Raw genomic sequence first — 27,473 nt, 5'->3', positions numbered from 1 at the left:
TACCTCTAGAGTCGTTATTTTAATCCAATTAAAATAATACAAAAATCTAAATGACTGACTTCCTTGTGGTCTGTTTAGGTTGCATTTCTGAACAAAATTTTCATCGTTTTTAAGTGATCCTGATCTATGTCCTTCCATCAACACATTTCTTTTTGGATTCACTACAATTGTTTCTTTATTTTTAAAGTTCGAGATATTGACGTCGTACTTCATTTCTAATGTTCATAAGTTTCTTTTCTTGATCTGTAGTGGGATTCTGTAACTCATTTTTGCTGTTACCGACAAAAAGCGGTAAAATTAAATCGCAAAATTATGACTATAAACATAAAGAAAAGTTGGCATCATTGCTTGTGTCGGTAGAGGGTAGCTACTACTCTTTTTTCATCGTTAACTTACCGAAAAATTTCGTTAATTATCGAAATTATAAGCATTTTAATTTTACCGACAATTATCGATAACAGCAAAAATGAGTTACAGAGTCCCACTACTGATTTCACTTTTACTCTATTCTTTAAACTTTTTTTATCCCACATATATAACTAAAAAGAAATTAGAAGAATCAAGTTATAGAAATGTTTAACTTATTTTAATAATATAAATCAATACTAAACGTTACGTTATTTTCGTCTCTTCTTATGAGTTTATCTAGTTCAAGATCTATTTACCAGATCATGTAAGTAGCACACCAACAACTGTATTTTGACCAAAAATTCATCAAGATATCAAAATATTTGTTTACGTTTTCATAAAATTTATTCACAACAAAAAAATTGACAGATTGAAACCACGACGCTGGAGTTTTACGACACCTTATAATTTCATCATGATCTAGTTATTGAAAAAAGATGGCGATAATTTTTTTCAGTAAAGCGGAGTGATTTCAATGGAAAGTCCAAAATTTTGTCAAAACACAATTGCAGTTATCCGATATTTTCAGTTATGCGGAGTTTCACTAAAGCGGAGTAAATAGTGAGAAATTGACCTAAAAATGTAATGGTGCAGAAATACGATTTCAGTTATCCGATATTTTTCAGTAAACCGACTTACAGTAAAGCGGAGTCGACTGTATGCCGCATTTTTTCTTCGGTAGCAGCACGGCACTCCTGGTCATACCATGGATTCTTTGGTGGAGGTCTCTGGTATCCAAGTACTGATTTTGCGGCTGTTTGCATGGTGTGGGCAATATTTTGCCATTGTGCTGATATGTTATCGGGACGAGAAGCGCTTTCATTAAGCAATTGGGTCAGTTGAGTGGAATATGTTGTGGCTATCTGTTGTGTTTGCAGCTTAGCGATGTCAAACTTTCGAGTTGTGTCTGTCCGTGCTTTATTTGCAACGTTTAGACGGGTACGTACCTTTGCTGCAACGAGGTAATGGTCCGAATCTATGTTTGCTCCTCGGAACGATCGTACATCCAACACGCTCGATGAATGTCTTCCATCTATCACAACGTGATCAATTTGATTTATTGGTCTTTGGTCTGGAGACAGCCAAGTGCCCTTATGAATATCGAGATGCTTAAATCTGGTACTGCTAACTACCATGTTTTTTGCCGCTGCGAAGTCTATCAGCATCATACCATTGTCAGATGTTTCACTGTGGAGACTGAATTTTCCGACTGTTGGGCCAAAGATATTTTCCTTTCCAATTTTGGCAATTAAATCGCCTACAATAATTTCAATGTCATGGGCAGGACAACGGTCATATGTTTCTTCTTGGCGCTCATAAAATATATCTTTGGTCAGTTCGTCCTTGTTTTCAGTGGGAGCATAAGCTTATTTGCGCTGATGTTGAAAAATTTGGCTTTTATTCGAATTGTCTTTCATTCACTGGTGTGAAGACCAGGTGTTTCAACCTCCGACCAACTACAAATCCGCAACCAAACTCATGCTTTATATCATGGCAGCTATAATACAGTGCGTCACCTTTAGGTGTTGTTGTGACGCCTTTCCCATTCCATCGTATTTCCTGTATGGCAGTAATGTCGGCCTTGTACTTTTCAAGTACATCTGCCAATGCGTAAACTGCACCTTCTCTATAAAAAGTGCGAACCTTCCGAGTGCAGCTTCGCAAATTGGTCATGGTTTGCGGGGGTCGTCAACTTTAGAGGGGTTTGTTTTTCTTTTCTTTCGTTTTTTCATAGTAGGATGTTTTTTCTAGGGGAGGGTTACTAACCCGACCCCCAAACCCAAGTTTTTAAAGTTCTTATGGGTGAACGCGCGGCACATGTTAGCTCACTACCTTTAACGGGTGTTAAAGGCAGTTCCCCAGGTGACACCACGGGGACGTCAGTGTACACTTGAGATGAAAGAGGGACCAAGATAAATTCCTTGGCATCTTTCATCCCCTACGTCACTCATTTCCAAAATCATTTCCGATAAACCAACTCAACATTAATTACTGACATAGGTGATTCACCACACCCAGATATTTAGTGAATTCTTCAGAACAACAAACAATTTTTTGTTTTGCCTTTAGTTTATCAACCAAAATTGTGATTGCAGTTGGGTATCACTGTCAAATGATAAGAACTTTCAATTTAGCTTCCAAAATACCTTAACGATAAGCATTTATTCTCACACACTTATAAAACTAAAAGAATAATTATGGCTAATATTTAAAATAAATACTTAAAAATAGAAAATAAAATATTGGCACTTGCAGTACTCCACTTAGCAACCTATAGCTGTAAACGATTAAAAGATGTCTTCGGGACTACCCAATGTTTTCCCAATGCCATATCTCGTGCTTTATCCCTTAGCACTTTACCACTACCAGTCTTTGGTAATTCATCGAGGAAGAACACTCCACAATGCAACTGTTTGTGTGCAACGACCAAACGTTTTGCCACATACTCTACTACGTCCTGTTCACTGAGTCTGCTACCAGGCACTTTGACTACTGCTGCTGCTGCAGCATCACCATCAACTTCATTCCACAGACCAAATACACAAACTTCTAAGACATCGGGTAGCTCGGATACGCACTGTTCCAATTCCAAAGGCCAATACTGCATGCCGTGAAAACGCAGCGAGTTACATTTGCGATCGACAACATACAAATAATTGTCTCTGTCAAAGTAACCCAAATCGCCGGTGTGAAACCAACCTTGATAGTCTTGCATGCGTTTGGACTCCGATGGATTTCCATAATAACCATTCCATTCTTTACCGGTGTGTACCATTATTTCTCCCAATTCTCCATGTCCAAGGTTACGATCATTTTCATCCACAATTTTCACATGGACCCCCGGTACAATTTTACCCACACTATTCGGGTGACTCACACCCATATTGCCAGCAATACCTCCACACTCGGTTAATGCGTAACCGTATGAAATGATTCCATTCGTAAGATAATCCTGAAGTTTTAACAATGTCATAACGGGAACATTGCCACCTGTTATGTTTATAAATCGTACACTGCTTAATTTGTCTTTGGTCAAAATATTGCATTTCGTGAGAGCAGCAACACAGCTGGGCGAGAGGGTGAGTAAAGTGATTTTGTATTTATTTATTAGCTCCAATAGATATTCGGCACTTTGTGGTTTGTCAGTAATAATCCTAGTGGAGCCATGGCCACAGCTAAATAGGACATTGAACATGCCTGAGGACATATCAACAGTTCCGAAAGAGAAAAGCACATCATCGCCCGTTAAAAATCTGTGTGAGAAATGTGAAATGTTATTTAATGTTTTTAAAAAAATTGAATTCGTCATTTAACTTACCCATAATCGAAAATGCACGCAGAATTTGATATGCAGACATTTTTGGGCATTCCCGTTGTGCCAGCTGTACAAACAATGGCCACAGTTTGATCGCCTCCCTGTTTAAGAGTTTCTGGCCTGGAATAAAGAAGAATACTAGTTAATCATTCAGCTGGAGTAGGTGAGTAAGAATAATTTGAAAACTACGACCTGAAATTATATTGGATGATGTGGCTGAAACTTTAAAAATATCTAAATTAAGGCGTTACCGTAAAGCTGTATCCCTAATTCTCTACAGAAACATTTTACATCCCCAACGAAGACAAATATTAAATTTTAGCCATTTCGTTGGGATAATGCGACTAAAACCTTCAAAATTTCGAAAATCATGATGTACCGTTCTATGGTGGGCCATATCACAACATGGACCGTTAAGCCCATTTTCAATACAAAGCATCCTAGGAGTATTAGAAACTTCTGTAGCTGTATTTTGATTTCAACTGACAGACGGACGGGCAGGCGGAAGTCGTTAGAATTTTATGATGATAAAAAATGTATGTATGTTATATAGATTTAAGTGGAGGTTCCGAGGATTTGAATGACCGACATCTAGCTAGCATCTCCCTCTCGTGTCTGCGCAAGCCAGCATGGGAACTCTGAGCCAGGAGCGGATAGCTTGCAAATTAAGTCAGCAGTGGAAACAATTCTGATACACTTCATCAGCAAAACACTAAAAGAGCACCGACTCTGTTTGTCCCGAAAAATGGATAAATTACGAATGTTAACAAAAAATAAAAGTCCGTTAGACATATAGTCCGGTCAAAATAGACATTGAAATAGAAAAAATTCCCACAGAGCTGAATTTTGGTGGAGAGCTAGGGTTTGCCATTAGAAGCAACGTCCTAAAAGTCCCAATCGATCCCATGTGTACAAAAAAAAAAAAAATTATTTTAAAGTGGATATGAAATTGATTAGTTGCGGGCGAAGGGTAGGGAATACTATAGTTTATAGGGAATACTGTTTATCGATACAGAGTCGGCGAAAAAGGGAACTGATGAAGTTGTTTGGTGACAACTGAAACTATAGTATTCCCTACCCTTCGCCCGCAACTAATCAATTTCATATCCACTTTAAAATATTTTGTTGTTATTCAAACAATTGAATTACAACAAAATATGGACTAAAGCTGAAATAAACACAAAGATGTAAAATTCTGCAGTCCAACAATAAAAAAATGCCAACAAAAAAAAAAATTATTCGGGGTCAAAGGTCAAATTTTAAGGGTTTTTCGGTTTTCAGATTTATTTTTTGAAAACAGTTGATCTAATCAAAAAGTGATTAAAGTACAGTATATTGTACACAGAAAAATTATCTAAAAGTTTGACCTTTATAATTTTTTTTCCTATAAAGAACCATTCTTGAGATATAGCTGTTCTAAAAAACACATGATTTTTATGCACTTATAAGGGAAATATGCACATATTCAGACGAACCGGCTAAAATAAGCGAAGTTATCGGGTCTGTCCCCCCAAAAAATATATATTTTCTTGAAGAGCGAAATTATAGCTATCTTCTAAAAAAAATTCCAACAAACTCGGAGCGTGTTTAGTAGAGTTATTCAATGTTAGAGTCATTTTATGCAAAAATAGCCCATTTAACCCACATGTATAATCGAAAGCCCAACGGGAACGACCCCAACGAAAACTCTCCGATTTTTTTCAAGTTTTGTCCGAAGGTAGGGTTTGTTGCGCTGATTACGGAAATGTATAATTTTCAACGGTTGCGGATCCGGTTCGCCGGTTATTCGACCCGAAAGGCCAAATTTAAAAACCAGGTTAGACCCGGTTCTACTGAACCGATTACTGCAAAGTGGATATCGTTTGAAAGCTTACGAAAGTATTTAACACATAGTGTCGTTACTTTAACCGCTTCGCCTTATAATGTACTTACGCGGCTAATTTTTTATTTGACCTTTAGATCGCGATATCTCGAAAATGGTAAGTCTTTTTTAAGTCTTTTTCATATAGACCTCTCTTGTAGACAATTATTGAATCTACAACTTTTACTTTAGCCGGCTTTTGCTAGGTCTTACCATTTTTGAGAAAAATTAAAAAAACTGAATAATGCCTCCAAAAATGACCTTTGACCCCGAATAACTTGTTTTGCACACATGGGATCGATGGGGACTTTTAGGACGTTGCTTCTAATGGCCAATCCTAGCTCTCCACCAAAATTCAGCTTTGTGGAAATTTTTGCTATTTCCCCCTTATACACATGTCTATTTTGACCGGACTAATACGAAAAGCCCAAGAATGCTGCCAACGCGTTGCAACGGTACAGTGCACGAAGGGAATGAGGCGTACGTATTAGGGTTATGACTTTTTTACAACCTCATGTATCATAGCGTAATGAGTTTTGCCATAACATTACATAAAATCATAATTATAAGGTGATTCGGTGAAAAAACCTCACGCACAAAATGATTTTAAAATTTGAATTTATCAAAATTATGGACAATTTTTTGAAGTCACTATAAGCAGATATACAATTGAAAATAAACTTTAGAGTCACATGAGATAATTAAACTGACATAACGTTTATTTCTCACCAATTTTCTTCTATTCTGAGAATCGTAAAAATGTCGTAAACGCTTTTATTTAAAGATATAATTTGTTAACAAAAAACAAAAATCTAAAATTTTTTCAAAGTGGTTTGTGCATGACCTTTTTCAATATTTGAATGAAATAAACATTATTATAGTTATTACCCAGCAAAAATACTCATTACAAATTGGCCTACTTTCTCATTATTTTAACACGGGCATGTCATAGGGAGTAAGTACTTATTTTTTGGCCACTAAAAAGTAGATAAATAAGTAGTTACTCCCTGGTTACTTCAAGTCGTAACTACTTATTTATTTACTTTTAAGTGCCAAAAAATAATTACTTACTCCCTATGGCATGCCCGTGTTAAAATAATAAGAAAGTAGGCCAATTTGTAATGAGTATTTTTGCTGGGTAGTAGGCTTATATTTATTCATTCGTGCAACAAAAAATAATTTTTGAAATTTTTTTTTTTCGTTTTATACATTTTTTCAAAAAATTATATTTTTAAAATCGTTTTGTGCGTGAACTTTTTTTATAATTCAATGGAATAAACGATAGCGTAGTGATTATTAGACAAAAGTTCATTCATCCCTGCTACAGGAAATCATTTTTGAGAAAAAATGTCAATAAGTTATAACCCTAGTACGTATACTTGATTGCCGGAGATGTCTCAAATCGAAGATCGCCCTTCTAAGCGATAACGTATCCGGACAGGGGACATAACGCCCGATAAGAGGAAGAAGCTAAGTCACAATACCAAGGTCTTTTCAACAATAAAACAACCCTTCAACGAACCTGATAGTTTCGGTGGCCAACAACATGAACGGAAAACTGTCGTTCTCACCACTGGGGAATGGGGTAAAGAAGAAACTGAGTTGTCTGAACAAATTCTGGAATATGTTTTTAAAAACGAAAATTCTCCTGTACCTCATTTCGACTATCGCGATGTGCATCGTGCTTACAGGTTAATCAAATGTATTGACGAGTTCTCCAATGGATTCCGTAAAAACCATGGCTAATATTAGCGATCTTTGGGACGACATCAGGCTGATTTTGGCCCAGGAAATCCAAATGAGACCATCTGCCAGAGTTTGGTTGCCCATTGGACACTATCAATCGCGACATGCTGATCAAATTCTGGAGAAGATGAACAAGGATGTTCCAATGGACGAGTGGTCGGTAATCGTCACTGAGCTACCCAACAATAACAGCATGAGACTAGTTCTATCGATTATTTGAGAGATTGGGAAACTAGGTGTTACTTTTTATAAGGAAGGCCAAAGTTAAAGTCCAACCTGACGTCGACGAAGCCGAAATGCTACTGGATAACATGCCACTAGAGGGGCCAACCATATTATCGCAAAAAAGTGATGCTTAAGGTAGTGCGGATTAATGTAAAGCATCCCAGAATCGCTATAGATAGCCTTCGAATCCTTTTGGTTTATGAGGATATAAACATAGACATCACACAATAAGCCTATACGAAAACAAAGTAAAGGATTGGTTAACAGAGGCTACGAAACCGTATATGTACATGAAGAAGAATAATGGAGTCGGCTCTGGTGTCTTCCCGGAAGAAGCAAACATATCTACATCCACAAAGCTACCTGAGGACTGAGGTATTTTTCTGTCTGAGAAACTGGCCATTAAGGAAGCTTCTACAGCATCACACATCAAACTCAATTCATATATAATATAATAATTCACATAATAACATAACTGCAAATAGATTATAATGGAATAGGGATCGTTAAACGAGTGGTGTGGTCTTCAAAACGATATATTAAAAATATGAATTGAGTCTAGGAAGTTTAAAGCCACCACGGATGGAATCATGGACTTGCGCACGAAAAACATAATATCGCTTTAGACAGGACCACAAGGAGTAGCATCTGTATCATTTTCTAAAGAATCTTCTAACAGATGCCAAACAGATGCACTTAAACAAAAATGTTGAACTTTTGTGGGAGAGGTACCCCAAAAGTGGAGTCGCAGTCGAGCAATTTTGGTGGAGTCAGAGTATGAGTCGAAAAAAATAAATCGACTCCGACTCCGGTCGAAATTTTTTCCACGTTATAGAAATATAACATTAAATTTAGAACAGGAACAATTTTTTAAAAATCATTATTTATTTTAAAAGAAAGGTATAAGAAAACATATCGCTCATTTACTCAAAGAGTGACATAACTCGAAAAATACGTTTTCTGAGTTAGCAATTTCTATTTTTTCTAAAACTTCTACTTTATCTTGTGTCAAATTTTCATACTGATATCTCTAATACTCGACGAGTTACAGCTCATTTACTACGAGCTTCGCGTAATTTAACACAAAAGTTTTTTAAGCTGGGGAAACGTTAAAAATAATTTAATTTTCTGGGGGGCATAACCGCGAAAGTTGAAGTGACAGGGAAAAACGCCGGGACACGTGTCTTCTTATTTTTGGTCTTCTATCTCGCTGCGGTGTCAGAATATGGTTAATAATTTTCGTGTCGCACAGTGTATTGTAACGTTTTCATTGTCCTTTATCAGTTTTATCCGTTACTTTCTCAAAAAACCGTATGCTTATGTATTTCGGTAAATTTCGCATAATCTATTAACTATATATGAAATTCGGATGGTTACGCTTCCGAATTAGGGCATCAGAATTCTGACAAACTGCGAATCTTTCTTCTAGGATTCATTATTATATTATATCATTATATACTCAATGAGGGCTTTAGATGTAGACATTCAAATAACCAAACCTGCCCGCCAGGAACAGATATAGTTCATGTGTATCCGAGTTTTCTACACAATCAGTAGCTCATACGAAATTTTATGAAATACATAATCATTGAGTTTTCATGAGAAAGGATCGGATAAAAGTGATAAAGGACAATAAAAACATGACAATATCGATTTCTTGTCCTAGTGGACAGACCCTACATAAAATATTCTTAGCAACAATTTTGTAGAACATTTTCATGCATGAAATCTTCGTGTGCTAGTTTTTCAGTTATAGAAAACATCCATCTGCCTACGTGCTGAGTGGTGTACACAATATACCTCAAATATTTCAATAAAATTATCCACTCCACACCAAAGATCAAAATATGAGCGTTGAATTTTAGTTCAAGGGATGATCCCTACTTAAAAATTTCAGAAAAAAAGTAGAAAGAATAAATAGCATAGAATATGTGGTCAAATTTTTTAGTGGATCGGAACAATATTGCCTTAGTATGAACGTTGGATGGGTACAATGTGTTTTATTTTGTATGCAGCATATAAACTGTGTTTTTTCTCGAAATCGATCTCAAAAATATATGACAATTGGTTTATTAGTTTTCGAGCTAGAGCTGGCACCCCAAAATGCTTTAATAAAAACAGGGTTTCGTAGACGGCCTCAAAATTTCGTAATATTTTTCTCTTTCAGATGAAGAAAAAAATCTGCCAAAATGTTACGTAGTTTTCTCGGAAAAAAATCATGAAAAATGGCTTTTATTGAGCTTTACAACTGGAGGTCCCATTTTAAGGCTAAGCACACTAAAATGTTGGCTTACATCCATTATGAAACTTGGTCATGAATTGCTCATAATTTTTATTGCATGTAGTCCTTATAATTTGTGTTGCCCCTTCATTTTCACATATGTTTTTTGACTTTGCTATTTTTTAATTTAAGATTCGGCAGAAACAACATTCATACGTTCGAATGTATTCGAACGAATGCCCTTTCTAATGAATATGAAAGGAAAAACTATGACATTAGCCTATATAGGCCAAAATATAGGAAAAAGTTATAAAATTGTGCATATTTTATTCATTTTTATAGGTATAGGAATTCACTCTCGGAGTCGACCTGGGGTCGGAGTCGGAGTCGTGAAAAAAACTCGTCTGGAGTCGAGCCGAAAATACCTCGACTCCGAAACCCTGGTATGGACCATTTTCGGATTTAAACTGCATGACCCATCTTCGAACTTAAACTAAGTTTGGACCAAATATTACGAAAGCAAAATTTTGGACCGAATCGGTTGATCCGTTCGAGAGTTATCGTGCGCTCCAGCAAGCCAGACCGACGCACTGTGGGCGAAATCCAAATCTAGCGGGGAAAAATTAATAACTCCTAAACTAATTGAGGTAAGCGGCTATAATTTGGTAAAGATGTTACTTATTTGTATAGATATGCTTACACTGAGTATGGCGAATATAGCTCACCGTTAAAGCATATCGTCCTCGTAACGGTACCTCCGCATATAAGGTACTTTGGGTATGTGGACCCCATTTCACTGTTAATTTTGCTGTATTTTGGTACTTAGGATCCTCAGGGGGTATATAACATTAGTTCTATTGATGGGGGTTTAGGTCCACGGTTCGGTCTATCCCCGAGATTTTCGTTATTTTGAATGTACTCTTCATATTTTCCAATCAAATTGACTGTACTTTGGTATTTCGGGTTCTAAGTACACACAAAACCTCCGTACCAAAAATGTTCGACCTAGATCAACGTTTTGATATAGTGCCCATATATAGGTATCTCCCGATATCCAGAATTATGAAGGTTTTAGCAACATTTTCCAACGGAAATGGCTGCAAATTTTGTTTTCGGTTTTTTAATAGACAAAACATCTACACACCAAACATTATTCACTAAGGTTCACGTTTTGGTATATCCCACATACCAATGTCCTACTTTCTATTAGGTATTTTCATGTAAAAATGGATTTAGAAAATTGTTGATAACATGAAAAAAGGCAAACAAAGGCAGACGAAATTTTGGGAGTAGATACCTCGGGGTATGTAATTTAATATTAAAAAAGTCCTGTAGTGTTTCCGTGTGTTTCCCATAAGTTGCACTTTACTCAAAATTCTCCAAGTAGAAAAAATCTTATATAAATGTTTAAAGATTTTTTAAGAATATTTACAACATCAAATAATGCTACAATTATTTTTTTAATAAGCACTACTTCGCAACTATCTGAAAAAATTAAGCGGTTATTATCAACTACGTATACGTATAAGGAACAAAGCTATTTCCTCCAATGTCATATTCATAAGTTTTCTTATACACAAAAAACCGCTGAACACGATCACGGTAGTAAGTAAAAAAATTTTGACCCAGCGAGTAGATTTTCATACAAATTTCATTATAATTTTGTATATTTTTGAAATATACCTTAATTAAGAAGAGTTTAGTACTACAATGCAATGATTATTATTAGACATCGGATTTTAGCATGTTTTTTATTTCTTATCCGATTGGACTCAAATTGTGGATCTAGGCGTTTTGAGGGTTAATTTTTCGATATATGGGGTCATATCAAAAATATGCAAAAAATATGCAAAATATATGCAAAAAATATGCAAAATATATGCAAAAACTATGCAAAATATGCAAAAAATATGCTAAATATGCAAGTGTTTTTTTTGATAAAAGCGCAATTTTTTCTACTTTGGTAAAAGGGTTCATTTTTTAGCGCAAAATGGGAAAAAGTACTAAAGTACCATTTACGATTCCAGGTTCTGGAATATAACTATAATTAGAAGTATACGTTTTGAATATCCACATATTAGATTTTAATATATTTTATAGTGTTTAGTCCTTTATTCAGTATATACAGACATAAATTGGCAAATTTGGTTCTTTATGGTCAAAAAGCTTCTTTGGGAAAATGCTCTAACTGCCGCTTTAATATTGATGACATGGTTTTAGTTTAATGCACTAAAAATACATATTTTATAATATCGCTTAATGCAGAATTGGAAAATGTTCACTCCTCGGCGAAAAGTAATGCATTATGTATTGTAATACCCATCCACGATGAATAATAAGAAAAATTAAGAACGTCCAATGATTAGTGCAAAATGACATCACTTAGAAAAACCACACAATAGAGTGGTCGTGGTAAAATAAGTCAAAAACCTTGGAATTGTCTTTAAAATGGCAAAACCACTCACATATTTCTGCTAGAAAAGTATTTGGAATGCTAAAAAATATAGTTCATTCATTCCTGCTACAGGAAAACAATTTTGGTAACACAGTCGAAAAGTCATAACCCTTTTGTAAACACAATTGTTTAATTTATACCTGTCCGTGTACTCGATAATTTGTACTAATTATTACCAATGCTTCGAATTTTGACAGTTGTTTAATGGAGAAGTTGGTAAAAAAATTGTTTCAGCAACATTTAGTAAAAATTATCGAGTACAAGGACAAACCTTTCATGACACATTAGTCTTGTTGTATAGGATATAAATAAATATATTAAGAAAAATATTCGCCGCAATATTGTCATTAAAGTTGCCAAATGCACTTCACACCTAAAATATTAATTTACAAAAGGATGAAATTCCACATCTGTCTCTAGGTTTGCTTACATCCTGATGTAAACTTTAAAAACGCCATATTTCTAGCACTACTTTCACAATCTGATTGGCTTTTTCTTTTTCCGGATTGTCGAGTAGAAAAATGTCACTAGTTTTTACACGTAGAGCACTTTTATTTAAGTGTTCGTTATTAGCAATTACAATTTAAAAAAGTATTATATAACTTCCACGAGTGATTTAATCATATAAAATAATTTATTTTCCTTACAATTCGTTAATCCGAACAATTTGATAATTCGGACACCGCCGAAACCTGTGGTGTAGGGATTATTGCGAATGTACTGTATATATGGGAGCAATATCCAAATCTGAATCAATTCTTACCGAAATAGGGATCGCCCTAGGGCCAAAAGATCCCCAATTTTTATGCGAAGTGGTCTATAAATGTGACCTGTGCTTTGTTTTCAAAAAGACATGGCGAGATGGATAAGTGCGAATCTATGCAGATCATCAAAATGAACTGTGGGTCTATTTCGTTTCATTTTGCATGTTGCAAACTCATTCACTAAGACATAATACCCTTACGGTATTAAAATATAGTTGTCAGTGCAATCATGAATAACAATTCCGTGCAGAATTTGTTTCCTTTCCCCAATTTCACAATTTTTTATTTCCGTATTTATGCTCAAAAAGGGAATATTTTTGCCGATTCGACTAGAATACGCCATAATGAAGCGATTTTAGTAGTTTTCATCTTTTAACAAATATTGATTTTAAAAGAATTTCACTTTTAAAAATTATTTTCCGTGTGGAAAATCCAGAGGGAAATATTCATGATGGCACCGTATATATTTGTTATACGTTTTTAATAAAATATGAAAGATTTTGTGTAATATTCAATATTTTCTTAGTCTTAATTTCTAGCTCATATGTTATTCTGTCAGACAATTTTGGCCGAGCAGAAACTATCAACATATTTGGATACATACATTTTGACATTTCTGATTGAGTTTTTAAACAAATTTGTATTAGAAAGCAACTTACGTTGTAATAAGAAGGCTGGGTTATAAGAAATTTTCTAAGTCTTTTAGTCCAGATTTATTGCTGTGGCGGAATAATAATTAATAACATGATAATCTGCTAAGAAATCGACGTTTAACGGCAATAAACTTAATTTAGAACACTTTTTGATGACTTTCCAAATTTAATTTGATGATTTTTGTCAAAAAAATTACTTGCATATTTTGCATATTTTTTGCATATTTTTGGCATATTTTGCATATTTTTTGCATATTTTGTGCATATGCAAATATGCAAAAAAAAAATAATAAAAAATATGAGCCTGTCATTGCATTTAGTTTTCTTCAAAACGAATTTTGGTCCAATCAGAATTTTCGTATCTTTATAAATAAAAAATATGCAAATATGCAAAATCCGATGTCTAATTATTATGTAAAAGAGAGATAAAATAAAGCTTACTACAGGCGAACCGTTTAAAAGAAAACCAAGGATATAACGAACAATTTGTTACCATTACTTACTTTACTTGCAATGAAATTGTAAACATAAATAATTTTTTATTTATTTATTTCATCAATCCAAAATTCGACAATTTTACGAAGTAATCGGGTTTTGAAACCTATTAATATCAATGCATAACACTTTCAGTAATGTGTTTTAGGTGGCAAAATCACGGCCAAACACGGTCAATTTAGTAAAAGTCTATATGAGTGAGTTTAAGAAAAATTAAATACTTTTTGGCTTTTTGTGTTTTTTTGGTCGCTACTAATGATTTTGAAAAAAGTTGTTCCTGTTTCCTATTGGAAATAATATGTAATACAATGGTGGCCAATACATTTGCAACAAAATTGCACGTTTTAGGAAATTTTACTTAAAATATTTTTTTTGAAATTAAAATTAAGTATTTATTTGCAATTATTTATAGTTCATTCATTTCGTTTTTCTGGAAGTGTCTATATACTCAATTTTGGTGTTTAGTTATCTTTTGATGAGCTTTCTAAAACTTTTTAAGTTTATAGAATCCAACATTTCCAATGGTACCGCCCGTTATAACTTCAATACATCAGTATCCATCATTCTGATATGGACCAAATCCCTACGATCCCTCGAAGAAGTACGTATGACTGATATCAGTTTCAAAATTGTATTCACTTTTAATGTTCCCAAAACAAATAAAAATTACTTGAATCAAACAAAAAAAATATATTTTACAAAATATTGAAGATTTTTGCATCGGAATTGGTTCAGTTGCATATGTTTTGACCATTAAATTTTTAGGCGTGTTATGTATTTTCAGATTTTTTCAAATTTTTTGTTGTATAACGTGTCAAAACCTTTTATATTCTTATATTTGAGACAATGAAATATAAATAATTGCAAAAAAATTTACTTACCACTGTAAATCAATATATATAAAGTAGAAAAATGTTTGTACGTTTGTTTGTTTGGAGTTTATCAGCCTGAAATTCCGATTAAACGCTTAAACAACACCTTAAAACTTAACAAGAACTATGCATAAAATTGCTCAAAAAACCTAACTTGTTCATTATTTTTATATTTTCAAATATGTTGGACAATAAGTTTACCAATGTAGTTAAATAATTCTCTGTAATGCTTCCAATTACTTTACATATTTCTTTAACAATTTAAAACAGTTTAAAATTTTACTCAAAAATTAAAAAATGTGTAACATAAGCTAATATCCTATGGGAACTAAAATCATTTCGGGGGGGGGCCCGGGCCCCCCGGGCCCCCCCCCTGGCTACGTCGGTGCCGCGGTTTTAAACACCTTAAAATAACCCTTATAATTCATATTTTTTAGTTTTTCATCAAAATTCTCACTTTGAATGCAATTTAAACCGTGTTGATGGAGCTATTTTGAAAAAAGTTATTCATATTCATAAATTGTGACCTGTTCTTTTTTCAATGTCAACTAAAATTCTTATTATTAATAATTGCAAAATCGTTTTTTTGCTTCAACAACTGGCCAAATTACCTATAGTGCAATGGCTTGATTGAGACACCTCCAAAACATGAATTTTGAACGCCTTTACAGCATCTTCTGGCGATTGCTGCTTTATACGTATAGTGCCATGAAACGGCACCTGAATCCATCTTATAAACGTCTGTTGAGACACCGCAATAGTATTTTTTTCGAAATTTCTTTCACCTATCAAAACGGGATCCAACGAGAAAACCCCAGTTTTTGCCGCCAGGTGTTCATGCAATATCAAATGTTAGCTGGTGGAATAAATGCCCAAGATTGGCTCTAACTCACATGGCGATCTTGCATTATCCGTTCACGCACGGCTTAATTTTTTTGGACACAACTGACGTTTTTGGACGTGCCTTACGATCTTCGTTTTAGCGGGTGTCGGCTACGATTGAATTCACTAAACCAGTTTTTCATAGATGGTCCTTTATCGACATACAAATGTTTAATTCTGATCGAGACATTCTTGTCGTGATTATCAACGAAGATAGTTGTGAAAAATTATCGGACGAAACCGTTCATAAGTAAATTCCATTTTTTTGCAAAGTATTTTTTTCAAGTCGCTGTAAACACAACACATTATCGTATGTCAAACTTTCCGGAGTACGTTTAGTCTAAAAATTGTCAAACTTTCTAAAACTATTGGTCTGTTCCAGTACTGCACGAATCTACTAATTTTTACTATTTTTTCCGATAACATAAAGGAAAAAAATTTTATCGTAGTAAAAAATAATAGCTTCTTGCAGGTTCTGGAACAGAGCAAATGTCAAAAGGCGTTTGGTAACACTGTGTGTTGCCTAGGCCAGAAACTTTTTAGCGTTAGCATAAATGCTGAGGGTATAAAAATGGTGATAAACACCGAAATAGGTTCGACATCCCCATTTTTTGCATTTTGGCTACATCCCTGGGGCATTAGATATCAATATATTCCATTTTTATAGTGCCTTCTAAAATTAGTCGCTTCATCTCCGTATGTACGACTGTAATCCAATCGAAACCCTGATAAGACGACACACATACATATTTGAGGTATTGCTGACCGTTAAATTAATAGTAGATAAACTGATGGCTTATTATTTTTAAAAGTTAAAAATGAGTTAAATTTGATAATATTTCTGCATACTAGCAGTGGACAGTGTTGAAAACAGTAACTGTTTTCTTATCACCACGTTCTTATGTTTCAAAATTGAAGCCCATAGAAACAATTGCACGATAACAAATGCCCTCCAATTGTTTATTAAACCGAAATGACGCCAAAGACGCCAAATTGTTTAACGACATCCCAAAACAGTACACAATCCACCTGTAGTTATTTATTGTTGTTACTACAATTGAGGTTGGGTTCGTGGCTTTGGAGTCATTTATTTGTAATTCGATAAATGGAAAACAATCGGTCCAGAAGGGGTACTCTCGAGTAACTGAACAGATAGGTTCTGCCAAATAATAAAATTACATATCCCAGATTTAAACTGTCAGTTGGATCTAGAATTTTTGTATATCCGCTGATATGTAAAATTATATCGCATGATATATACATATATATTTTACCCTATCAACTATTAGAATAATCTTCTACTTACACATAGAACAATTCTGCATTTGTTGGCTCCAGAAGATCTTCAATTTTTCCCACATCCACCCGATGTTGTCTCAAAGTGAACATTTTCGCTTTTAATATTTTGCCAATAACAGCTACATTAGGGTAAATAGCGCCATCACAAAAAATCACCTTCGGTCTCGTGCTTTGAAATAAATGTTTTATGGTGGCTGGAATAAAACAATTGAAGATAAAAGTGGTTTATCATGCCATGCCTCTTATATTTCGACAATCCAAAAAATACCTTCATCATTCTGGTGATTAATCGCATGGAAGGGAGTACAATTGAATAAACAACCCAAGATCACAGGCATAAGATAGGTGGTGTTGGACGCAACAATACCAACAACATCATCTTGTCGTAAGCCAATAGTTTTAAAATATTGGGCAATGCGTATACCAAATGTCAGGGCTTCATTGTTGGTCAAAGCTGTACCTTCAGTATCGGATATCTAGAAAATTATCGAATTTTTGAATCAATCAACCCACACACGTATTCACTCACATTGAAATCTTACCTGGCATATATTTTTTGGATTATTTCTCATAAAGGCATACAAAATTTTGCCTATTGAACAATCAACATTAAAGAAATTCGTAGCCTTCGGACCCATCCATATTTTGGTGTATTTATCAAATTGGGCATGAAAATGTTCCATAACGTTTGGCTAGTTGCTGTGTATTTCTTATCCACTGTGAAATGCCGTTAATATGTTTCGAATGTCTCTCTCTTCCTCTAGACATAAGCCAACTAAGTATTGTTTACTGGCCAGTTTACCTTCGCTAGTTCAACAAATATCTAAGATAAGGACGTTATCGACGTTAAAAAGAGAACTGAATATTCAGCAGCTGATATTTGAGTGGATAGAGTTGATATTTTTCTATGCTCTCTTCGTTGTAGTACAGGTGCTTGTGAATATGCTTTAACTATTTATTTGATAAGCTTTAATGGGGATAGTGCCAAAATTATGTTATCATTCCATAATGAGAATACCGATTTGAAGTGTCAATAAATTTAATTATGAATTTATTAATTTGTTTCAGCATTTTTAAATTGACTAACACTTGCCGTTGATGCACCACAGTAATATTCGTTTAAAATACAATCAGGCCAATAACGAATAACAAATTATGTGTGAATTTTTGCTCGTTTCTTTTTCTTTCATTACGAACGAAAACTATTAAAACTATTTCTTACGAACATCCCTGAGCGAACAAGGGGTGAAGCCCGATTCACTATTCAGCTCAATGATATGGAACCTCCGCAACTCGTGTAATGATTGCTAATCCGTTATAATCTACTGGCAGTTATATCCAGCCTGATGAATTGAGAAATCTCAGAAGGTCTCCCGGACATAGTTCGGTAGTCTCAGCGAGATGGTGAAGGACGGGTGTCCTAGAGCTTTAAATATCTGTTGCATTTGAATAGGACATGAACAGCGGAGATGTTTGATGTTGTAATGTGGTCATGTTGATGTTGATATTTGACATGTTTTAATCTTGTCCCATCTGTTCTCTTCTTGTGATAGATAGTTTCTGAAGATATCACTTTTAACTACTCCCATTGGGTTTGCGACTGGCGCCTTTGAGAGTACGTTGGAGGAGGATCCTGCTCTGGCTAGTTCGTATGTCATTTCGTTACCAAGTTCGTTCATTCGAATCTTTGTATACTCTATAGTTTTTGCTACATTGTTACACCCTCAGCCTTTAGGGTAAATAGGGTATATATTAGAGCTGGCAAACTATGAATATTCCCAAGATTAGATATTATCTATATTTCATTTCAAAAAATCGATAGCTATCGATATTACGTTAATTTGTCATCATGATTAATTTGGAAATAAAAATGGCGGAAATGTCTATGCTTTTGTTGACATTTTGCACAAGCACTTCACAGATATTTAAAGGAGAAAAAACAATTGCTTTTATTTAATAAGAAATACATAAAAATATAATTTACATTTCATTTCAATAGATTTAAGGTTAGAAGTTTTTATCCGATAATATCGATAGACAAAACTATCTATCGATGTTGTACTTTTCAAAAATAATCGATACTATCGGTAGTGCCATGGATTTGTTGCCAGCTCTAGTATATACACTAGCGATCATCTGAATAGGTTTGAATTTTTTTCTTTTTATATGTTAAGGTATCTTCTGATGTGTTTGTATTGCTGATCCATACTATTTACTTTTTGAGTGTCCTATACTATGCCAACATTCCCAAGAAAAAACTTGACGGTGTTGCCATATTTTCGGAAAATATCGCAATTATAATAAAAAATGTACAAAACAGTGTCCAATTTTTGCGATCATCAGAATAGGTTTGAATCAAGTAAAATTGAAAAATTGTGCTCAGAAGAGATCTAACGAAATCAAAAAGCCATTTAAAGCAAGTTTATAAAACGTTTTTGTTTGAATATTTCTTGATTTTATCTGAAAGTTCTTGGTAACTTTTCCATGTTGAGAATTGAACCCACGTTCCAAATAAAGCGGGTCAAATTTGTTGTAGGATTTATCAGAATGTTCCATTTTACTAAACTAAACCAAAAAACTGCGCAATATTTGCATGGGTAGTACAATTTGTCAATTTTATTTGATTCAAACCTATTCTGATGATCGCAAAAATTGCACACTTTCTTGTACATTTTTTATTATAATTGGGATATTTTCCGAAAATATGGCAACACCGTCAAGTTTTTTCTTGGGAAAGTTGACATAGTATAGAACTCTCAAAAAGTAAATAGAAGATACCTTAACATATAAAAAGAAAAAAATTCAAACCTATTCAGATGATCGCTAGTGTATGTACACTTTGATACTACCAAATTGAAATAATGATTTTAGACCCAAAGTATTTTTGGACGAAATTAGTTTCAGACAATTTGGAGTCGAGTAAGCCATGTCCGTCCGTCTGTCTCTATGGCTGGAGCGCATGATAACTCTCGAACGGCCGATCACGGCATGCCCTATACCACTACAAGCAAATAACAGTTATGATCCAGCAAAATGTTTGTAGTCAAAGGAGTAGTTGAATCATGAGTGCAAGTGATTTCGGACTACATCTTTTTACGTGAAAGAAGTCATGATATTTACAAGGGCTTGGTGCAGTGAGGATACTGTCCAATTTGCATCTTAAGCATACTTTTTGCATTAGTTCTTTGAAGTGAATATACATTTCATGGAATGTATTTTGAATCGATTTTTCGGTTCATTTAAAAATTGATTCGCAAGCAAGCATTTTGACGATATGGAAGAAGGAGGATTTTTACTGATTTGAAGACATCAGGGTCATTTGAAAAATTATTTAAAAGAGTTCTTGTAACTTTAAATTAATATTTATGGCCTGTTTCTGTGCTGCCAGTTTTTTGACGATTTTTTTTTACCAAATGGCCTCTAGTTTTCTCTTTTTATCGCTTGTGTTTGTATATAAATCCAACCCATGCTATCACTTTCTTTTGCAAATTACTGGCAACCGTAGTCTGTTTCTCTAGGATGATTCGAATTAAAATTCGTTGAAAAACTCATGTTTTTGTAGTACATTTTTGTTTGTCCCAATTTACATTGGGCGAGTTTCTCTGCGGCAATTTTTCTTGTTCCCTTTTAAAATTGCCTCCTGCGTCTACACACGGAATTCTTTTCCGGCAAGTCTTGTTTTCAATACAATATGCCTGTCTGCGTACTCGATAATTTGTAATAATTATTACAAATGTTTTTAAAACTGACAGTTGTATAAAGAAAAAGTTGCGGAAAAATGTGTTTCAGCTACATTTAGTAAGTACGGGGACAAACCTAATGTAAGTAAAGTCAAATATGAAAAATATAAAAGGAATTGCCTGAAAATTGCCAGTACGATCAAATTTTTTCCAATTCCATTCCCCTAAGTCCCAATCTACATTGGGCAAGTTTACTTGCGGCAAGTCTCTGTTCGCTGGAGAGACACGTAAGGGAAGGAAATTGAAAAAAATGGTGATTAAGATCTAAAATTGACTTCATCCTAGCAGCACCATGCCCTTATAAAAATTATGCCTGTCTGCGTACTCGATAATTTGTAATAATTATTACAAATGTTTCAAATTTTGACAGTTATATAAAGAAAAATGTTCACGTTCGTGAAGCGCCGTTGGTAGTTTTTGGCCTGGCGGCTAAGACGAAGTGGCAATGCCTTAGATGATTACCATTTTGATGTGGCAACTCTGTGAAAAAGGTTATTTTTGGATATGGCAACCCCCTTGGAAGCTGTCACTCGCTGTATAATATTGAGCGAATATTAGTTTTTTGTTGTAAATCTAGTTACAAATATTATAGTTGATTTTCGTGATTCGAGCGCGCAGTCGTATTTGGCGCAATTGCTTAAATAATTAATTAAAAAGTTTTTATAATTAAAAATAACTTGAATTTGTTTGAACTTTCAAAACCTAATAAAAGGAAATTGTTTTCATTTACACCGATATCGTTCGGAAATAAAAAGTGTTTTTTTATTCTCTTTGTTTTATTTGCAAGTGTTGTGCCTTTTTTCCTCTCTTCGTTGGCTCCAGCTTTGCTCCCCAGCTGCCGCTATTTTTTGTTGTTGGGATTTTGCCCAAATAGTTTCGAGAAGAAACATTGTCCTTCGAGCCGGATACGGAGCAAGAAGAGCAAAATTACCTTATTTTGGAGAAAAGGTATTTATTTGCATTAATTTTAATATAAATTTCATTTGTTTTATTGAAATTTTATTAAAATTAAAATTTATTAAATTTGCATTAAAATTGCATTGTTGGCCGACCACCTAATACTTCTGATACATGGTTGGTAACGCGGTTCAACTGATCGTCATTGTAATAGAAAAGCACTAACAACTATCACTGTTGTGCTTCTTCTTCCCTGTTCGCTCTTTGTTTAGTTTGTTTTGGTTTTTTATTCCATCGGGAATTTAAGTGGTTAAAATATTTTTTATCCCAATTAATTAATTAAACAAGTGGAATAAGTATAAAAACTTGATAAATATTGTATTTTAAGAAATATTGTTGTGGTCGCTGTTGTGGTATAGTGGAAATAAATTTGTGGAAAGCTTAGTGCTAGTGCTGCTACATACTTGATGTTATTGTGTTGGACAGACGGACTGTCATTGAATAAAATTTTTATATTTTTTTGTATAAAAAATCCACAATTTCGCTAGCGTGAAAGTGCAACTTAAAAAAAATATATTTTTGAGAAATAATTTGTGGCTGCCGCGTTTTGTTACGTTTGGTGATAAATTTATGCCGAATTCTTTTCCTCTATTTATAAGTCAAATAGGAGACTTGTAATAAGAAGATCAGTCACATTGCTTCTACGGATAATAACTTTTTGTATTGCAATTTTCTTTCTGATTTATTTGCGTGTAGCAATTATCAGTTTAAATTGTGCATTGGAATTTTTGTGCTCAGGATTTTGGTGAAAATTGTTTTTAAGTGATTTTTTTGGATCTTTGTTACCAATTGCGTTTTAACTGTTCACAGTAAACACTAACAACTAACCGTGGATTCCTAGTTGGTCTTCTTCTTGTTAGTTTTGTTGTGTGTTTGTTATTTTTCTCATTTTTTCCTAATTTTTCTTTTGCAAACCATTTTTATTATTTTATTAAATTAAAATATTTTTAAAAAAGTGAAAAAGCAAAATTGGGAAATAACGCAAATAAAAATAACTTGTGACAGTGATCCCAATTCATATTTTTCATCGAATAGAAATTGCAGGTTTTTTGTATTTTTTTCATCCAAATTTGTCTGGGTTTTTTGTTGTTGCCCTTTGTTATTGATAGTCGCAATATAAGCACAAAGAAGACTTATCACAACAAGGTGACTCTTGCTTCACATTTAAGTATAAAATTATTGGTTGTTGAATAATCCAAAATTTGTGAAATTTTCTGTCTTTAATTCGTTTTTGAGTTTGGTGAAGACATTGTTGCCTATTATAACTATTTCAAATAATTTTTTTATCTTTTGTTGATATTTTAATTTTTTTGGCGTAAAAATGGCAGAATCCAAGTTTTTGCTTAAATTTAGAGCACTTGGGTCATTGTTACTGGATTTTCAGGCTGAATATAATGCCATGACTAACGTTACCATGTATGATGTTGAGCCTCGAAAAGATGAACTTGAAAGGCTTTGGGTTAGGATCAACACAGTGTATGAAGATGTATGTGTTGAGTGCAGTTTGGCTCAAGAAAAGAAAGAGGCAACGGGTCTTTATAGACAGTGCCGAGAAGCATACATGAATTGCGCAGCGAAAATGAGTGAGGTTTCTCAATCCTTTTTGGATCGATCTGCTTTGTCGTCCACAATGGCCAGTCCTAACCAAGGAACAAGATTGTCGGAAAGTAATGCGGGCGATCATCGTTTGCGTTTGCCCCCGTGTACTACTGAAATCTTTTATGGTGATTATCTGTCTTGGCCGTCCTTCAGGGACTTGTTTACCGCAGTGTATATCGACTGCAAGTCAATTACTCCAGTGGAGAAGTTGTTTTATTTGCGTCAGAGTACACAAGGGGAAGCTTTGGAAATAGTCAAAAAATCTCCTTTGACAAATAATGGTTTCGAAAATGCTTGGTCTAATCTCAAAGAAAGATATGAGAATAAGCGAATTTTGGTAAATAGCCAATTGAAGATTCTTTTCAATCTTGTTACTGTTAAGACTGAATCTGCCGGTGAAATTAAAAGACTTCAAAGGGACGTCAATAATTGCATTACATCCCTTAAGTTGCACCAAATTGTTATTGATAGTTGGGACCCAATATTTGTGTTTTTGTGCTCCACCAAACTGCCTCTTACTACTTTGTCGTTGTGGGAGCAAACGGTCAGTAATAAGACTGAGATTTCCAAATGGTCAGATCTGGACAATTGTTTGACTGCTCGGTTTCAATCGTTGGAAACTGTTTATGATCTGAAAAATTCGTTTGATTTTAATAGTTCCGAGGCATTCAAAGCTCAAAAGTTGAATTCTTCTAGTGAAGGAATGAAATACTCGCGAAAGGTTAGCAAAAGTTCGTGCATTGTATGTTCAGATGAACATAGTTTGAAATATTGCACATCATTTTTAAAAATGGACACGAAGCATAGATTCTTAGTTGTTAAAAAGAACAATCTTTGCATAAGGTGTTTTGGTAGTAACCATTTACTAAAGGAGTGTCGTAGTAGCTCCAGTTGTTCCATATGTCATGGAAAACATCATACTTTGTTGCATAGGGAATCACATCTGTCGAATTCGGATTCCAACGCTGAGGTGGATATCAGGCCTAGCACTAGTCAACAAGCTCGACATAATTCGACTAGCGAGGTTAATATACAAAATTGTTTTGCTGACACCAGAAATCAAATTTTATTGGGTACAGCAATCGTTAACATTGATGTTAATGGAAATATTTATACTGCCAGGGCACTTATCGACTCAGGATCCCAGGCTACGTTCATAACAGAAAAATTGCAGAGGCGTCTCAATTTGGCAGTTAGAAGAGTCAATACCAGGGTTTCAGGACTGAATGATGCCATTGCCGGATCTTCAGTGAAACAATGTAACTTTGTTTTGAAATCTCCCCATAGTGAGGAATGCGAAAACGTCTCTGCTTATGTTTTGCCCAGGTTAACGGGGAATTTGCCCAGTTATACAATAGATATACCTAATTATATTTCGTTGGGAATTGCACCGTTGGCTGATCCCAAATTTGGTAGAAGTAGCCAAGTTGATATTCTGATTGGAGGAGATATTTATCCTCAGATTTTGCTGGATGGTGTAAGAAGAAATATTTTGGGCTCTCTTGTGGGCCAAGAAACTATTTTTGGTTGGGTCCTTACGGGACCGATTTCTGAGACAAGTTCTCTGGTCTCATGTTGTACTTTGGTAGATAGTGAACTACCTCATGTTATGAAATACAGTCCACAAATTCGACGTCGGGAACAGGAAAACTTTATAGATGTACGATCAGTTGACATAATGCCGCCTTTAAAGGGAAAGGGACCCAGTTCGTCCGTATCCCAATCAATGAAAGGACCCAGTTCGTCCTATTCATCTAGCAGGCAAGGACCTCGTTCGTCCAAGGCCCTTAAAAATAATGGACCTCGTTCGTCCAAAGTTCAGTTGAATTATTATTCGAAAGTTGTTTCTCAAAACGGACCTAGTTCGTCCAAGGAGAAAAATAAAAATGGACCTCGTTCGTCCAAGGAGAAAACCAAAAGTGGACCTAGTTCGTCCAATGATATTAGCAGAGGCGTGACTGGAATGGAACCTAGATGCCCTGAGGTCGTAAATACTAGTATACCAGCCTTTTACAGAAGAAGACTTTTACCGATGGAGACAGTCAGAATCTAATGATGCCAATCGATGCACCATTTGCCAAAGGACAAACGGTTGTGAGCAAATCTAGAAGATTGCTTTGAAGCCGAGTTCGGGATCGTGTCGTGTTTTGTGTGGTCGCTGGATGTAATGATTGGTAATTGTGGCAGAGCCACATTCTTTATTTTAATTTTTTGTTTGTTTTTTGGTTCGAGTCTTTTCAGAAATCGTGATTCCCAAAGACTGAACGGAGGCCGGGATGTTCACGTTCGTGAAGCGCCGTTGGTAGTTTTTGGCCTGGCGGCTAAGACGAAGTGGCAATGCCTTAGATGATTACCATTTTGATGTGGCAACTCTGTGAAAAAGGTTATTTTTGGATATGGCAACCCCCTTGGAAGCTGTCACTCGCTGTATAATATTGAGCGAATATTAGTTTTTTGTTGTAAATCTAGTTACAAATATTATAGTTGATTTTCGTGATTCGAGCGCGCAGTCGTATTTGGCGCAATTGCTTAAATAATTAATTAAAAAGTTTTTATAATTAAAAATAACTTGAATTTGTTTGAACTTTCAAAACCTAATAATAAAAGGAAATTGTTTTCATTTACACCGATATCGTTCGGAAATAAAAAGTGTTTTTTTATTCTCTTTGTTTTATTTGCAAGTGTTGTGCCTTTTTTCCTCTCTTCGTTGGCTCCAGCTTTGCTCCCCAGCTGCCGCTATTTTTTGTTGTTGGGATTTTGCCCAAATAGTTTCGAGAAGAAACAAAAAAGTTGATGAAAAAAGTGTTTCAGCAACTTTTAGTAAGTAAAAAGACACACCTATTATGACTTCTTTCACGTAAAAAGACATAGTAACTTGCACTCATGGTTTAACTACTTTTTTGGCTACAAAGACGTAGTCCGACATTTCTTGCTCTCATGATTATCTTTTTGGATTCAAACATTTTGCTGAGTAATTAAAATAACATGAAATAAATTGTTTTTTGTGTTCTTAAGAATTTTATATGGAAAAAGTTATTATGCATGTAAACATTGCTAAAATGTGAAAATTTTTATGAAATGGATTCAAATCGGACATTGTCAAAATGTGAAGAACGGAATGTATTTTCATGACTCTGCATGGACTGCTTCTAAAAAAGCTATTCAATCACTACTTCACATAGAACAACTTCAAATAAATTTTGCTGGGGAATATTTACTTGCTACTGACTTAAAGCTCTACAAGTATTCTTTGGTTAGCAGGTACGGTGCTCTTGAACCAACTTCAAATGAAAGGAGCTTACCCCCGGACAATTTTTGCGGATTCTGTAACTACAATGTACATAGATGAGAAACATAAAAAAAACAAAAAATCGCCGGAGCACTTGTTAAGTTCACAGTTTTAGGGTTTTTAGGTTTTCACGATTTTGCTGGAAAACCGCAAGCCCTACCAAAATGGAATTAAGGAAAATGTAGTAGCTGTGAAAATTCTCTACAAGGTTGGGAATTTATATATTTGCGTAGGTTTTACCATTTTTGAGATATAGAAGTTCAAATTGAGACAATGTACTGACTGTATCACCTCCTTATAAAACAATGTCATGCACTATGCGCCTTAACGAACTTTAAATGAAAACCGCTTACACCGATATTCCTGTGAAGTTTTTGCGTATTTTGAAATAGCAATGTTCATAGATGAGAAAATTGAAAAACAAGAAAAAATCGCTGAATGGATTTTTAAATAAATCGCGGTCAAAGTTCATATTTTTAGGTTTTCGCGATTTTGATTGGAAACCACAAGTCCTATCGAAATTGGGCTAAAGAAAATATTGTAGCTGTGAAAATTCTCTAGAGGATTGACTTTTATGATTTGTTCCTAGGTTTTACCATTTTTGATATATAGAAGTTCAGGTTACATTTTTAGGGTTTTTTGTAAGGTTTTCACGATTTGCTTGAAAACAATAAGCCCTTTTGAATTGGGA

At 34.6% G+C, this 27,473-nt stretch overlaps 1 protein-coding gene across 1 annotated transcript; it reads right to left on the bottom strand.

Moving 5' to 3' along the window:
- Positions 1 to 2,538: 2,538 nt before the first annotated feature.
- On the bottom strand, positions 2,539 to 17,974 carry LOC141390775 (uncharacterized). The gene is made up of 5 exons (XM_073963741.1): positions 17,740 to 17,974; positions 17,466 to 17,673; positions 17,205 to 17,391; positions 3,728 to 3,844; positions 2,539 to 3,662 (listed from the first exon to the last, which is right to left on the bottom strand). The coding sequence occupies exons 1-5, from the start codon at positions 17,878 to 17,880 to the stop codon at positions 2,681 to 2,683; spliced, it is 1,635 nt and encodes a 544-aa protein (XP_073819842.1). The 5' UTR covers positions 17,881 to 17,974; the 3' UTR covers positions 2,539 to 2,680.
- Positions 17,975 to 27,473: the final 9,499 nt, after the last annotated feature.

This window comes from Musca autumnalis, unplaced genomic scaffold (assembly GCF_047663935.1).
Source record: "Musca autumnalis isolate F117 unplaced genomic scaffold, ASM4766393v1 scaffold_1, whole genome shotgun sequence".
In the NCBI taxonomy this organism is placed as follows: Eukaryota; Metazoa; Arthropoda; class Insecta; order Diptera; family Muscidae; genus Musca; species Musca autumnalis.
The sequence above is the reverse complement of the archived record's forward strand: the minus strand, read 5'-3'. Positions and strand labels throughout refer to the sequence as shown.

Coding starts and splice junctions, on each gene's coding strand:
- LOC141390775 (XM_073963741.1), bottom strand. CDS start 17,880: ATGGAACATTTTCATGCCCAATTTGATAAATACACCAAAATATGGATG. Junction 17,674..17,739: donor ATCCAAAAAATATATGCCAG/GTAAGATTTCAA, acceptor ATAATTTTCTAG/ATATCCGATACTGAAGGTAC. Junction 3,845..17,204: donor AATGCAGAATTGTTCTATGT/GTAAGTAGAAGA, acceptor TCTTTATTCCAG/GCCAGAAACTCTTAAACAGG.